Source organism: Centruroides vittatus, unplaced genomic scaffold, assembly GCF_030686945.1.
Source record: "Centruroides vittatus isolate TY-2023 unplaced genomic scaffold, ASM3068694v2 contig_290, whole genome shotgun sequence".
NCBI lineage: Eukaryota > Metazoa > Arthropoda > Arachnida > Scorpiones > Buthidae > Centruroides > Centruroides vittatus.
In genome coordinates this window covers 2,796,097-2,812,745 of record NW_027121846.1, presented here as the reverse complement: position 1 = coordinate 2,812,745, position 16,649 = coordinate 2,796,097, and the positions used below count along the sequence as shown (strand labels likewise).

Below are 16,649 nucleotides of genomic sequence, written 5' to 3'. Positions count from 1 at the left end.
GCGTGAATCGTTTAAATATACTACCCTTATTTTTTTCTCCTAGTTGAATTTTTATCTGGTAGATGGCGCCTTCGTGGGGTATTTCTAAAGTAGTGTAATAATTATTAGAATTAATGCAAGCGACAATTAGATATTGAAACAAAATGAATTATCCCGGTTAGCCACTAAAGTATGAAAGAAAAGTATTTGAATTTATTAAGAGTAATTAAAGGGATAATTGGGTTAATATGTTTAATATTTAACAGTTCCACATCGCCACGGATAATAAGTTTGTTTATTGGCTTCGACGTCTTTCATCCCACAAAACAAATGCCTTCGTAGTAGATTTTTAATCTTTTAATTAACATTTTAAACATCAGTAAGGTGTAGGCCTATAAAGTATTATAGTTTTGTTTTTTGACTCATGAATAGTCACACGGTTTAGTAGCCTCTGCTCCGACCGTGGCGAAACGTGATCCTGCCCTAACTATTAAAACGACATTAAATTGAATTATTTTCTTAGATTTCCACCTAAGAATTACATTTCTTGTAATATTTCCCTCGTACTAGTTTAACACGCTGCATAGAATAAGTTACGCTTAGGTTTAGCTTATTGTTAATAGATCTAATACAGCGTCGTGTGCTTCCGTGATTTTCTATGACGGCGTAACTACCTTACCTTGGATCGTACAGTTGTAAATTATTTTAATAAATCTTATATATATTTTAGAAAATGAATCATCTTTTTTACAAATTCTATAAACCGTTTGTATGATGTTTCAGAAATTAAATATCGTTACCTTCCGCCGTGTTTATCATTCAGGCCTATAGTTTCTTCTGCTGATAGCTGCGATTTAACAAAAAAAAATATGTTTAACGTAACGAAAAAATGTACACTCTAGGTAATAAATTTAAATATATTTTCTTTAAATGGCATAAATGCATCTTTCCGCTATATAAATTACGTTTAAAATATAAATTATCAGTCGCGTAATCTAAAATACGAATTTTCTTTCATCTTTACTAGCATCTTAGTATCCTATAAGACAATCGAGCGAGAGCCTAATTCGTAAACGGGCCTTAAATAAGATACGCATTAGGCCTAAAAGTTGTTGCAAACTGAAAAGTAAAGACAAAATTTATAGTCCTATATCACTACACTTGCTTTATCTAAAGCTAATACGAAATTGCTAAAGTTAAGGTTTTAATGTGTTTCCTTGTATGAGTTTCTTTTTTTTTTTAAATACAAGTTTATTATTTAAAATGCAACAACACATTACACACTATATTCGGACAAGCGACAACACGACCAGATGATACCAACGAAGATAATTACAGTATATAGGTAGATAATATGTATACAGAAAACGTAAAAGTCCACCTTCTCCGCATCTATACTCTTCAGGATCTATCACCTGGACATCAAACCATCAGTCACTATACAGTTCTCACACAATTTCGCAACTATAAGAACATGACTACTTTCGGAAATACACTAGATTTGAGAATAGGATGAGTTTACGGGTCCAAAATTTCCCGTCTCTTTTTTTTCACTTTATGTATCTTGCTCTTTTTTGCTTTTTATGTTTGATACTGTAACATAGGAGCTGCTGATAGATTCGGATGAGGTGCGGCATTCATACGCAGTGCAGGAAAACCTTTGTTGTACCAGTCCTCTTCGGTATCCTGTCGCATAGCTGCCATGTTTGGTGTAGGGTGACCCATAGAGAAATGCTGAGTAGCCATGGGTGGATAAGTAGATGTGGTCATGGGCTGATAGCGTGCTGCTGCAACCGAATTGATGGCGTTCGGCGGTGGGTACTGATAAGCACGCGATGTTGCGGTGGCCGTTGGGTATATGTTCCTCATCATTCCGTTGCAAGTTGGCAACACTGACGGTGCAGCTAGGGCCTTCTGTAGTTGTTTTTCCTGTTTGCGATATTTTGCTCGACGATTTTGGAACCAAACCTGCAAAAATTATACATTTGAAAATCTAAAAATTGATAGAAGACGCGAAAAAAGAATCGATAGTTCGGTAAAGGAAGAATAACCGAATGTTAATTCTTTGAATGATTTATATTAATGATTCTCGTTTGATCAACCAACCGTCCTCTTATTGACATTAACCTGCCTACTTTTCCTTTTGCTAATTTACAGTTAAAAATGCTTTCTTCTATAATCAAGCGAATTAAAATTCGAATTCGAAGTCGGTCCGTTTGTCATTTATTTCCTTAAAAATATTCCTGATGTAAAACTTCCGAGTTACATTTCCTTATGTAATAATTAACTTTAATTGTAATTAAATTGAAACATTCATTAAAATCCCAAAGATATATCGGCAAATTGAATAGTTTTATCGGACCTTCTGCCGCTGTCAACTTAGTGCATTAGGCCTACCGTGTGTAGTAGGCCTGTTACTGAAAAAACAAATACGCAATACTTTTTTTTTTTTTGTTAAAGTAACGTTACGTAAAAGGTATTAATGAATGCTTTTCGGCCCTGTTAAGTAAATAAAAGGCCTGGTATTATTTACTTAATAAAAAGAAATGGCCATTTTGACCGAACGCAATTTAAGTGAAAGAAAAAAAAGAAGTAAAAACAGGGGAAAAACGCAATTTATACTGCTACAGGTATTATATAAATCGTAAAAGCAAAACTTTATTGGGATTTTATCAAATTGAGAGTTTGTTTTCAAATCTCCGAGTTGCGATTTTATGGTTTTGATTTATCAAATAAAGCTCGACTTTATTCTTTTTCTCTTCTTTTTTTGATATTCTTATAGTAGGTTCGGATGAAACATTTCCTCGAGAGATGTTTTTATATCGAAGAATCGATAAATTTCACTATATTTTTCTTATTAATATTAAAGATATATAATCATGCTTTTCTTTTTAATTAATTTTGCACAGGTGTAACTTCCAAAGTATATTAAATATAAGGCGCTTCTTGTGAAATGGCTCCTGTTTCTTTTTAGTAAGCTTATATCGAAACGTGTCTTTTCTTGCGAGCGGATTCTAAACTTACACACAATTTTACAAGAATTTTTTTACTTTACAAGTCGTGTTGTCTGTAATTATTTCAGAACTTAATCTTTACGTAAAAGGATACTTTAAAATTGTTATAGTCTTATTCTGTTCAATAATGGAGATTTTTATAAGAGTAAGCGTAAACATTTTTGCGAGTTGTCCGGTTGAAGTTTATTAATATATTATTTTATTAAATTTATGCACGATATTGTTTTATTCAAAGAATAGTCAAGATACAAACTTCATTTATCTCTACGAGACTACGGATAATCTAATTGTTTCACCATAACACAGTTCAATCGGACATAAAACATAATCATGCTGACGTCATGAGTTTTCTATAATAAAACGTCACTAAACAGAAGTTTAGATAGAACGTAGAAAAGGTAGAATAATCGAATCATTATAAAGACAAAAAAAGCTCATTATCTGCTACCGAAGTTAATGATATTCGTGAAATGTTTTTCAAACAAATAATATTTGACTGATTTTATTCCGGTTATTCGTGACGAATATTGAATATTTTATGCATTCAGTATAAAAAAAAGAGAGCTTTAAAAGATTTTTGACAGTTTCATTGGTTTGTCAAGTTCATTTCTGGTTGTTAACATTCAATGGACAAAATGTAGTCAAATAGCGTTGAAAAATGTGTTTAGTATTTAAAGAAAGTCACTGCTGGAAATCATTTTGTTTGAAATTGCAAATTAGTTTCAAATCAGAAGGAAGGAAAATAGCATTTTCTGCATGTTTGTTTTTAGTCGAAGCCGAACGTGTTTTAAACAGGCTTTGTATGGCACATCCTTAATGTTTCATTATACGAAAATAGCTGATTAAATATAATTTTTACTTCTAAACACACAAGAAAACTTTGTTACTTATGTATCAGATATTTGCTTTTATTTTTTAAATTTATTCTTTAAGATCACGCCGTCGATGAATTAAGTATGTAGATAATAACATTAAAAGTAATAAATTATTATAGACACGTTTAAAAACGAGAACGTCGTCTTTAATAATTCGGACTAGTTTCGTGCTATTTTCTGTTAGGAATACAATTTTATAAAATCATAAAAACTTTTATATTATTCGTCAGCATAAAACTGTCGAGTTTTCTCAATGCAACTCATCACTATTCAGCATAAATTACAGATCCGTAAGTTGAGAAATTCGATATTCATCACGATTTTGTAAAGAGGGGAAAGGGGGTTTTAAAAAGGCATCAGTATTCGATATATCGATTGATAGCAAATTTTCAAGTGCATTTCAGTAGGATTTCATTGGAGTAAAGTCGAATCTGACATTAACGAACATTTAAAACTACAGAAAGAAAGCGAAGGAGGGGAAAAAAAGAAAAGCTTTTTCCATCGGTGTGTCAGCTAAGTTACAAAATCAATAGTAAGTAGTGAAGTATCTTTCAGACAGCAGAGAATGGAAGGAAAGAGAGGGGAGAGGGGGATCCACACACACAGAAGCTAGTCCAGACACATACCACGTACTTCTTTGGCTACATCTGTAGCGGGGCAGCGATGCAACATTAAGCAGGCGGCTAGGATACAAGGCACGACTTCAAATGATGATTGACAGTTGGAGCGAGCAGAGCCGCGGGCGGTCTTCGTCCCTGCAGAACAGGCAGAACGCTGTGTGCCGTCAAATTGAATTTGCAACTCGGACTCGTAGAGTAATGGACTTGAAGACGCTCACATCGCACGGACGAAAAAGCCTCCACCCCTCTCTTCACCACTCTGCAATCAGTGGATGTGCAATGACGGGCTCTTTTGGATTCTCTGGTAAAACTGGAAGGATTTGATTTGGCTCGGTAAAGAAGGTTTTGGTAAAGTTCTCCCGGAGAAATTACTTTAGTTTCATTGTCGATGAAGAAATAAGATTAGAATGGCGATCGTCTACTCGTTAAGGAGAAGCTTGCTTTGTTGATAAAGCAGGAATTGTAAAAGAGATGCTCTTTTGATTGAGATGCAGTTTGGCAAAAATAATCATACTTTACTAATAAATATATCCCGTGTTGATTTTTTTAATCTGCATATTCTACTTTCCTACTTTTGTTGTCGCGTCGGAATGTGATTTTATAAATTGATTTTAGATCACAAGCAGTTTTATATAAACTTATTCTTTATAATGTGTTTATGTATTGAGTTGGCTATTATTATTTTATTAACAAATAAACCTTCCGTTACAAATAACAAGAATTCTAATACGCAACTCATTGTAAAACGCTGCCGTATTTAATAAACTTAACACATCCAGCCATTATTAGTCCAAACTATTTTGCTAAAAAGGACTATTTAAAGATTTTAACATTATACTTTTATGCTATATATTTTAATATCATTCTAGAAATGAATACGCGTAGACTTATATACTTTACGCGTAGACGCTATAAGCTTATATGAATATAATCTCGTATTAATACGAATAAAATTACATTGTTTGCGTAAATTTATGAATTTCGATGTAAATAGACCTACGAAAGATTAATGATCCTTTAAAAGCGTTTATCTTAATTAAAGTTTTTACCAACAACATGGAATAATAGGATAGTAAAAGTAGAATAGGATAAATAAAGAAAAAGAAAGGATGTAGTAATTGGCCTGTTGTTCAGGATTTTTTAATCCAACTTCCAATGTTTATTTCCCAAAAAATCCAATAGAATTATAAAAGTAAATTCCAACTGAAAATTTTCCGAAGTAAAATAAAAAAGAACACAACATTGTAAAAATTGGATTATTTTTCAACTCCGCAGATAACAACTTCAAAAAACAAATCTTTAAATTTTGAAACGAAGAAATACGTAATTCAAACAGACAACAAAACGATTGAAATGACGGATAAAGTCCAAATGTAAGATTAAGGATTCTAAAAACGTTTTTAAAAATTCCGTTTTCCTCTTTTATAGAGTTAGTAGATCTAACTTTTACAAAATTTATTTATCGTAAATATTTAAATATGGCGGACAGTCTTTTTTCCCCTCCGCTTTTGTCACTTTCGTCTAACATGCGAATTAAAGAAAAACAGATTCAATTTATACGCGGAATGTTAAAAAAAATGGATAATGTTTCTGTTAATAAACTTAAGTGGTGTAAAATAGATGTAATTATACAATTTAAATTTTATTAACACTGATCTATTTAATTAAGTTTATCAATCAACCTTGATTTTTTCTACAGGTTCGATAATTAAATAAGATTTGTCGGCCATTTTCCTTCCACAAAAACAAATTGTGATGTTTTCTGTGTTATTGTATTTTACGTACGATTGAGAATTTTTTTTAACTGTATGTTAAAAATAAAAAAATACCTGAAGGAAGCGGAAAATGATACACGACTTAAAACGTTAGTCGGGAATGATATAAAATTCGATAATAAAGACTTGTCCAAGTGGTTTCATTATAATTAAATGAATTAATATAACCAGCACTAGGCATTAATGTACAGCACCTTATAAAGGTTTATCATAATAAACATAAATATGTTGTCATATTTATGTATAACTTATATATGAATATATAACTAGATATTTGTATTTACCAACAATTATTACCAATATATCAGTATAGATATATATCTTGACGGAGTGATGTGGATTAATACAGACGCGTTAAGAGACACGTAGGCCTAAATCTCTTTCGATAGAAGCAGCGGAAACGAATTTAAATATTCCATGTTTCGAATTTAACAAATTAACATATCTATAGCTTATTAGTAATCGGAACATACCATTTATGAAAAATTTTAAAGTTTTAATTAGACTTAGACGGTAAAACATACACTTGGAGGCCGACAATACGCTTTTCCAGTATCTATTTAAGCGATACTTTCGGAAGAATAATTTTAAACGTTTCACAAAGAATTTAACGAATTCATTTCACTCGCCTTCAAATTAAATCATATTCTTGTATATTAATTAAATTTGAAGTGTGAATTCGTATCAAGTATTAACTCACCGTTAAATCTCACAAATGGCGACACCATCGGTCGGAAGAAGTGCTTTTAGTCTATGATCATTTATACCTAATCTTTTTTCCGAAGTTTTAAATTCATCAAATGTTATAAATTACAGAAATATAAAAGAAAAACGGCCATAAAACAAAACGATTCCTCTCCCGTCTTGCATAAATTTAGAGTCGCGCAGGCAGACTTTACCGCAATCCGTAAATAAGACAAATATGAAAAATATGATTAGTAGGCCTAAAGCTAAACTATTAAGTAATTAAAAGCTAAATTAAATGATATAGTATAACAACACTGGCTATTTTTATCAAAAGTAATGTTCAAGTTTTCGTTACAGGAGCTCGAAAATGAATTTTAAGAAAAGCTAACTTTCTAATCCTAAAATAATCAGAAACAAACTTAATTAAAATCTTTATGTGCGCAAGCCTAATTATGATTAACCGTGATCAAAATTGAACATAATGATAAATTAATTTCTTTAAACACTCCGTTTATTTAATCATGATTCGATAACGAGCGCAATTGTTTCCCTGACAGAATTAATTCCGGAAGTTTTACACTTAAGAAAATACACACTGAAGACAAAATTCTACTAAATGTTCTATAAAACTTTATAAATAATGTAAAAATTTTAAATTAACAAATTAATAGGACGTCCGATTTTATCATTTTTATAATAATATTTGTATTTTCTCGACATTTCTATTATTATTATTATTATTAGTTAGAAGATAGAATTGTTTCGGATTTTGTAGTAAACAAAGCTAGAACGTAAATCTCTCTTGAATTTATAAGTCTGGGGAAAAAAAAAAAAAAAAAAAAAAACATTAAGTTTTACGTATACAAGGCGCAAAATATAATTTAGATATTTCGGAATTTATAAAACCAAGACCATAAATATCTTTTGAACGCAAAATTCGGTTCCTTATATATGATTTTTTTTTAAAAATTGCGTTATTAGAATCTACTTTTAAAAAGTTATTACTGCTAATTTTGAATTAGAAATTCGGAGTGTTTTAGAGCACCACGTCACAGGCCTTAACAGTAAACGTAAGAAATGGGCTAAATGAGTTATTTTAAAGAAGAAAATTTAAAAGAATGTTAACTTTCCTAGACAAAATATTAGCCACAAATTTTAAAATTCGGAATCTGAGAAGCGAAAAGCTATATTAGGCTAAATAAATTCTTTCCGATCCTTTTAATCGTCCAATAGCATACAATTAAGTTAAATAAGTTTTTATTATATATAAAACGAAGTGTAGTAACGTTATTAATAGTAAAATCTCTATATCAGTTGTATGTATTAAACAGTAAATATAGTTTATAAAAAGGAAACTGTGTAAGATATCGGATAAATTCATTGGTTCAATCAAATTTAAGAGAACGCGATTTTAAATGAGATGATAATTCGATAATTGTGTTTTCATCCGCAAGATATATTAAAACAAATCGGGACAAAACAATCAAGGTCGTCGGGGGAGAAACAGTAATATTAATAATTTTATCTCAATTCGATAATTATCCATCCGACAATTAATAAAATTAAATTTTCCAAAAGGTATTTAGGGTGGAACGAATCTGTCTTCGCACATTTATAAATAACTTATACGTATGTATGTATAAAAATAGAGATATTTTACGAGAGAAAAAAGGTTGACTTTGTCCCTTTGCAAATATGGCGTCGGATCGCGACAGATGTTAACAATGGCCACCAGAGTGCGCTGATGGAGAAGAAAATCACTTCTCTACATTTCAGTCACCGGGGCAGAAATATTAAAGAGTCGTTGATTGCATTTAAGTTCATCGGCCTTCACTAACTTTATAATAAAATCTGTCTTTGTAGTTAGCTCGATCAAGAAAAGAAATTCCCTATGTGATTCCATTCTATGAATGATGAGGGAAAACCATAAAAGGAAACGGAGATCGTCGGTTCCGCATTTACAAGCAACCGGCGACGATAATATTAAAGAAATAATTGTAAAAGTTAATTTATACTACACGTATACCTCGCAGATCGAGGACAGACTGTAGAGGGATATTATGATTATTTTATAGTATTTTCGGAAATGAAATAGTGGCCTACATTTTGTGTTTGGTATAGAGTTACAGACAGAAAACGCCGTTTCTAGTCCGTAAATATATAAAATGTAGATGATTTAAATTATAAAATGCAATTTAATTTAATAGACTCTACTTAAAATTTAATTAGGCCTTTAATATTTAAAGCGCGTGTAAAAAATTCCGATTAAAATATTTTAACTCGTAAATTAATTTGTGTGTTTTTAAAAATTTTTCTATCTATTAGCAATGATAATATTTTAAATTAATAAAATTAATTATGAACATTTATTTTTGAAATAAATTTCTAATTGTTAAACGAAGAGAATCATACTTTCTGTCAAAGTACGCGTGTTATGAAGATAAGCCAAACATTTCTTATCGACTCCGTATTTACCTGTATACGTGCTTCATTCAGCTTCGTTATTCTTGCTAATTCTTCCCGGCAATATATATCTGGATAGTGACTTTTGGCAAATGCCGCTTCAAGTTCTTGCAACTGTTCTTGTGTGAATGTTGTCCTGTGTCGTCTCCTGGCAGGTGTTGGAGGGCACGTTCCGTTTCCAGTTGGTGTTGTACCCGTTCCGTTGCTGGGAGAAGTGGTCGGAGAACTTCCAGCTGACGGTAAAGCCGTTCCTAATGGGTTCCCTTCAACTTTTAGTTTCTTAAAAGCACCTTCTTGACCTGCATAATACAAAATAGGGATTAGTGGGTGGTAAGCTGCAAAAGCGCAAACAGCCGTTCTGCACTGTTCTATTCGACAAAGAGATCTAAATATAACTTCTTATCCTTCTATTCGCACATTTTCAATACAAAAATTTAAATAAATTCTTTTAAATTTATGAATCTACACAAAAAATTTTATTCCTCTAAAACGACTACCGTTTAAACAGTCTAATTTATGATTCCGGAATTGTTAAAAATGCCAATTTTTCAATTCGCTTATATCTGCGTCATAAACAGATGGGGTATTGCTTCTACTATTCCCTCTCCTGGCAGACAATCTCAATACTTTTGACCCCTTGCTGAGTCTTGTGTTCGGTAGCTCTACAGGCCTCACTCAACTGGAATCTATAGCCAACTCCTCAAACAGTAGAGGAACAACTATAGAAACCTACTAAAGTAACTTTTAATTAATTACAGATTTGTAGATATATCTCTATTTCTATTTATTACAAGCTGTATAACTAAATTTACAGCCCGATTAGTTGAGAATTAAGATTAAAGTAGTTAAACTATCGGAATTTTAAAGTTTTCTTTTGTTAAATGGAGTCTAAATGAGCTTATAATATAGGCCTAATAAAAATTTACTATCAAGGAGAGAGGACGTTTAACTGTTTAGTGGAAATTAATAACAGAAAATAAAGCAAGTATATAAAAAAATACATACTTTATAAAATTATTTAAACAAAGGAAAACTGAATCAAATTACAAAATAAAAATGATTTTAATACGAAAAGAATCGAATCGGAGTAAATTGAAGACGTTCGGACAAATGATCAGTTTTATTGTTAAATTGAGTTTGAACGAATTCATTAACAAGTTAAATAAATAACATAGAAATTACGTACAATAGGCCTACTTCTAAAGAATATGAAAGTCATTCATTTTCTTTTTAAAATAATTTTAAAGTTGTTTTAATGTAGAAGCTTAGCAAATCTATGCCGAACTACATTATTAAACATTGACGAATAGATTTTATCATCGTTCCTAAATGTTAAAAAATATATAAAACAGCCAAAAAAAATTAGATTAAATAAGGTTGATATAATATTTAAATAAATAAGTAAAGGATTAAATTTAAAAATAAAAAGTAAGTTTATTCGGATTGAATTAAACTTTCTTGACATCGGATAACTCATGAATATATATCTACATTCATATCTAACCGCTGTAAAGGTTTAAGTAGATACATTATTAATAAAATAATTGTTTATAAGATTTAGGCCTATAAATGTATTGAAATTTTTATTGACTACATCAGTTTGGCTGTATTAGATATAGCCGAATACTGAAAGTATGCCTACATTCAAAATAGTAAAAGGTAATTTACGGTACTGATAGTAAAGTTATCAAAATAACTAATCTAAATATTTCATTACATAAGTTGAATTAGGTTTACTGACGAAGTAGAATTCCCAACGTCCTTTATCCCTATAAGACTATAGCGGATTCCCGTTAAAATTATTCAAGCAACGAATGCCTTAATAAGTTTGTAATATTAATGCTAACTTACCGAAATGTATAGCATACAATTTTAGATAAATTTAACTTCTTTTTAAAATTTTTTATAATCTTATAGGTGATATAATATGAAACAAACGTAGGCCTGAAGTATAGCGTAATATAACGAGTTGAGTCGAAAAGATTTCTCAAATCTTTATATATTTAAAACCATTTCAGTACATTTACTATTATAATTGGTAATTAGAAAGAGCGTAAAATTATAATTGTCGATAGTCATTTTGTAAGTAAAGATTGAAGAACTCTTGTAGATAACCCGCTAAATATTAACCCGATCATAACTTCTTATTCAAACCAAGTTATTCTGCTCTATTCAATTGAATCTCGGAGAAGCCTTTACATAGATGAAGATAATTATTTTTGAAAAATTCAATTTACTGGTTTTCATTCGCTTACAAATTGTTTATTGATTGTTAACTTCTTTTGCTAATCGTCTGACGATGTTAAAATGGCTCTCCCTTAATATCTTAATCATTTATTCCATGTTTAAAAAGAACAAGACGGTAGATTTTGATTGAATTCAAATTTTATAAGCAAAAAGTAACAAATAAAAACTGCAAATTGCGACTTCGTTAAATTTTTGCATTCCGTAGTAGTTAGGCCATGGAGCAATAATTTATTCTCTTGTATGAGGTTTTTATTTTGATTTTGATTAGTGTATAAAATATCTGAGATACTTCGGTCATTTATTTTATTATAGGCCTTCAATTCTTTTTTATTTCCATTGTTTTTATTTATTCTCTTCCGTAAAATAATCGCACTCGCAGATTTAAAAACGATGTAAATCTCGTTCCATATTAAATATTTACATTACGCATTGCTTTTACGTTATTCTCAGAAAATATAAAGAAATTCGTATTTAACTACATACAATTTACAAGTTTACAAATATATTAAAATGTTATATTCATTAAATAATTTGGACTGAAATCAAATAAATCATTAAGATGAATAAAAACTAAAATTTGAACTACTTCAAAGTATGATTAAAGAAAAATGATTATATAGAGTAAAACTAAAACAACGCTTATAACTTCCTTGGTTAATAAAACTAAACATGAAATAGCAAGTATATTGATAAAGTGATGTGCACGTAATAGAACGATAAAATAAACACAGTAAAAAATATGTTAATAATAAAGATAAAAATAATTAAAGACACTAATCACGTTTACTTTCTCAAATGCTGAGTTTACAACGTATCTTGCTCTGGGAAGAAGAAGCTTACAGTCGGCCGCCATCTTTCTAACAGAGTGAGAATTTAAATTACATACCAACGGATTAAATAGAATTAATGTATTATTAAGCAATGATTTAATTTATATAATTAGTAAGAGATGATAATTAATCGTATAATCCGATATAATTAAAAGTATATATATAAGAAGCGTCACGTTCTTAAGTGATGTCGGAAATGTCAACATCCAGTTTTAGATTTTCGAAATAATAAAAGATTATTCTAAGAATGAGGGTTATAATTAATGTAAAAGAGCTTAAATTTACGATAGAGAAATGAAATTTAATTGTATCACGAAAGGCCTTAGATTTTAAAAGTTGTGGTGTGTGAAAAAGACGTTTGCGAATTGAGTAGTTGCAAAAGCCTATTTTGGTATTGAAAAATTGAGATATGGATGGAAACCGAAATCGTATAGAAGACTTGATTAAAGCGAACAATTTCGGCAAGGAAACTGAGAATATAATTGAATTTGCGATAACGTCAAACGCAAAAAATTTCCCAACTTTTTTCCACCCTAGTCATTAACTCGGTAAAAATCATAAAGCAGTATAAGAAGCGCTAATTCATGATTGTATAAAAAAACAGTATAAAAACTGGATTTAATTAAAAGAACAATAGAAAAAACGAGGTGGATAGATGTAAAAGTGTTACCAATCCAAAGAGATGTTGACAAAGTACGGCTGAAGAAATACAATACACAATCCAAAGCAAACTAAAAGAATCCCAAACGGCAACGAAGGCAAAAGTGATGGCTGTGCTGTCACAGACAATCAGTTCAACAGAAATTTCCAGGTACATCGCACCAGCTAATAGAATTTCCAATTTAATAACATGAATGGGATGTACGCCAGTCGGGTTGTTACTCTACATTATAACCGAAAAATGAAGATTTATTCTTATATTCAATTATACGGAAGAACTACTTAGAGTGTAGTAATTTAGGTTGATTTATTGAATTTATTAGGAAACGTGCGAACTAAACTTACCCACGTGTTCCTCTAGGCTACGAGTGTCCAGACCATAGAGTGCTGCAAAATCATCACATTTTCTCTTCTGTCTTTCTTCCATCATCTGATGCTCTTCGGTCATTGAATGCGAGAAAAATCACACCCAACACTTTGTACCTACGATGACAATATCGCTGGCCCTAACCAAAAGTGACTAACTAAGTTACCAGAATACGGTCTTATAAAGCAACACCTGTCTCTATGTATATATCTTGTTCTAGACCAATCACAGTTCACTGTGGATCTGGGGTCACGGATGCAAAGACAGACTTGCACAAGCTCCCACATGATTGGTTCTCTCTCTCCACATTCTCTGGTCGGACAGCTCTCCATGCAAGAGGCGTTTCCTTCAAATCGATTGTTCCTGTCAGCCCGTACAGTTCTACAAAATTAGTAAGTATTTTTTGGAAAATTTCTACTTTACTCCATACTCTTACTTTGTATGGCTGGATGTTCTTCCTATCCAGATAAATGTTTCGAATAAATATGACGAAAATCCGATCTGCTTCTAACCAAAGAAAAGACGTGGAGATAAAATGATTATAACGTAAATTTAGCGAGCTAAATTACGTTCGAGGATTGCGAAATTAAATCACGGATGGCGGCCACATAATAGAGGGAGAGGAAGGCGCTGCACACATTCACCAGAAAACTCTTGCTATATAAGCATTGGTTGTGACCATTCAACCTTTATGCTACGAATGATGAGGGACTGTCTCATGTCCGACTTGGTAAGTACCAGCACAAATTACTTTTTGCAGTTTTTAGCGCTTGTTTTCTGTTTACTTTAATATCTTAATCAATTTCGCGATCTGTCTACTATGTTTGGCTTGCTTATAGTGTGTTTGGCTTCATGTCTGAAATACCAATTTTCTAATATACCCCAAATGAACTCTTAATCAGCTGTCAAAAATCTATAAATTGCTGTCTAAATAGACGATTCCAATGTTTTCTATTCGTTCAGAATCTTTCGATCAGAAGTGAATACATTCTTCAACTCTAACAAAAAACAAAAAAATGTCTACTAATAAATTCAAAATAACCCTTACCTTCGTTAAAGCTCGTGCATCGTTCTTCCTTGAAACTTTTTTCGAAACGATAATCTGGAGAAAAATAATTTTTAAATATATATGAAAGACATAAAAGTGCTAAAAAGTAGAAATTAACGTTTTAACTTACGACTTAGGCCAAGATAATGAAAGTGCATCTTTCAAGATGGCGCCGGCGATAAACAGCAACAAACGATCAAGAGAACAACTCAATCTACGTGTTGAAAGGAAGAACACGTGCTTGGGGTTAGGTAGCAGGTTGTGAAAACACGATCCAAGAAGCGGGCCAGGCCACTCGGCGGGGTGCCCACTGCTGACAATAGAGACCATCTGACAGTCGGCTTGTGTGCCACGTGCCTCATGCAACCGAACTGCCTCCCTCATTACATCGGCTTAGGATTCTATAATACTTACAGCAACTATAAAGCCGGTAATAGGGTGACAAATGTTGACGTTGGGCACACGTGTGTGTTCATCTATTCTGTAGTTGGCGCTTAATTGTTCAGAGGGCTCTTCAACTCTGATGGCCTACGGCACACAATGAATCTAGACCTTTAAGACTTGGCTTTTAATCTACGGGCCTACCTGAGCACTTTTGTGTAGATAAATGTGAAGCATTATAAAAAAGGATCTACACATTCGCTTATTTATTATTTAAAGAGTTAATGAAAATCGAAAAGACAAAACATTTAACAAGGAAAAATCACTATAACAACTAAAAAATGCTTCGAGATTTTTAAGTGAATATTTACAATCCGAAAAGAACGAGGATATTTATGTAGTTTAAATAGATGAAAATTAAATCTAAATTGCATTTATTAATTGCAGAATTATTTATTACTAATTTTGAATAGGTCTATATTCTGATCATCTTTTTTCAAACAGATACAATTTACATTATAATCATAATTCCCTTCCGATATTACATTCCGTTTAGGAATGTTTTGATTTTATTATTATTTTTTAATAGTAATAGAGTTTATGTATTTTTAACAATCTTATATTCTCATAATTAGGCCTGCTTGCTATTTCTTAAATTGATAACTCGAAATTTTATATTCAACGCTAAAAATTAAAATTTTCTTTGTGTATTCATATAAATACACACATTTGCCTAAATTTTAATTATAAATTTGCATTTTAAAATGTATAATATTTCTTACTAATGTAAAAAGACTAAATAACTTGTTTTCTGCAATTGTTTACTTTCTTCATCTATTGAAATCTTATTAGGCCCATTATTTTAAGTATAATATTTTCATATTTAAGGAGTTTATAAACTAATATTATATGCCGATTTTTTAAATTTATATTTCTAAAGCGCAATATAGGCCTGTATTTAGAATAGGACATTTAATTTTGCAATAAGAAATGAAGACAGATGTAGCCTTACAATAAGAATAGAAGTGTTTTAGTGTTAATATAAAAAATAATTACACATCTCTAATAATAATTTAATACTATGTTTTAATAATGACTTATATTAATAGAACCTTGCTGGCCTTGTAATAAATTATAATTGAAGAAAGGTATTATTTAAATATAAAATATATTTTACAAGTGTAGCCTAGTTTTCATTATTGAAATTATAATTAATATATTTTCTTAAAGATAAAATTTAGAGTGTGATTAAACTTCTTTATTAAAAAAACGTTTTAAATTAATTAAATTACGGCTTATATTTTTTAATGTACAGTACATAAAGAAAGTTACGTTTTAGTTTTATTTTGTATTGTTGATATCCTGGATTGAATGTCTTTAATAATAAAATAAATTTTATTAATTGTAGATCCAGATACTTTAGAAAAATAAGCTTTTCTGAGAATAATAAGATAAAAAAAAGTTTAACTTATATAGAAAAAAACACTTAAAAACTGTATAATCAACGTTAAATATATTATATTCACAACGATATCATTTTTTTTATCACGTAAATTTATGTTAAATATTACAAAACAAATAATATTTGCAATTTCTAACTTATTGGTCTACCGATTGTCTGTTTATCTAATCTCCTTTAAAGGCTTTGCTCTATAGTCTAAAATTAGTTATAGATGCCAATTTAAATAAAGTATGATTTTTAA

At 30.7% G+C, this 16,649-nt stretch overlaps 1 protein-coding gene across 2 annotated transcripts; it reads right to left on the bottom strand.

Moving 5' to 3' along the window:
- Positions 1-571: 571 nt before the first annotated feature.
- Positions 572-15,244, bottom strand: LOC136972418 (homeobox protein unc-42). 2 transcript variants are annotated; one of them, XM_067267017.1, is made up of 4 exons: positions 14,696-15,244; positions 14,566-14,619; positions 9,426-9,712; positions 572-1,947 (listed from the first exon to the last, which is right to left on the bottom strand). In XM_067267017.1, exons 1-4 carry the CDS (start codon positions 14,721-14,723, stop codon positions 1,561-1,563), a joined length of 756 nt encoding a protein of 251 aa, XP_067123118.1. In that variant the 5' UTR covers positions 14,724-15,244; the 3' UTR covers positions 572-1,560. The 2 variants fall into 2 exon arrangements, with proteins under 2 accessions (XP_067123118.1, XP_067123117.1); XM_067267016.1 differs by lacking the exons at positions 14,566-14,619; positions 14,696-15,244 and adding an exon at positions 13,496-13,974.
- Positions 15,245-16,649: the final 1,405 nt, after the last annotated feature.

Excerpts from the sequence above, each read along its gene's own strand:
- LOC136972418 (XM_067267016.1), bottom strand. The coding sequence starts at position 13,598 with ATGACCGAAGAGCATCAGATGATGGAAGAAAGACAGAAGAGAAAATGT. Across the intron at positions 9,713-13,495 it reads TAGCCTAGAGGAACACGTGG|GTCAAGAAGGTGCTTTTAAG; the intron begins GTAAGTTTAGTT and ends TGTATTATGCAG. Across the intron at positions 1,948-9,425 it reads TGAATGAAGCACGTATACAG|GTTTGGTTCCAAAATCGTCG; the intron begins GTAAATACGGAG and ends TAATTTTTGCAG.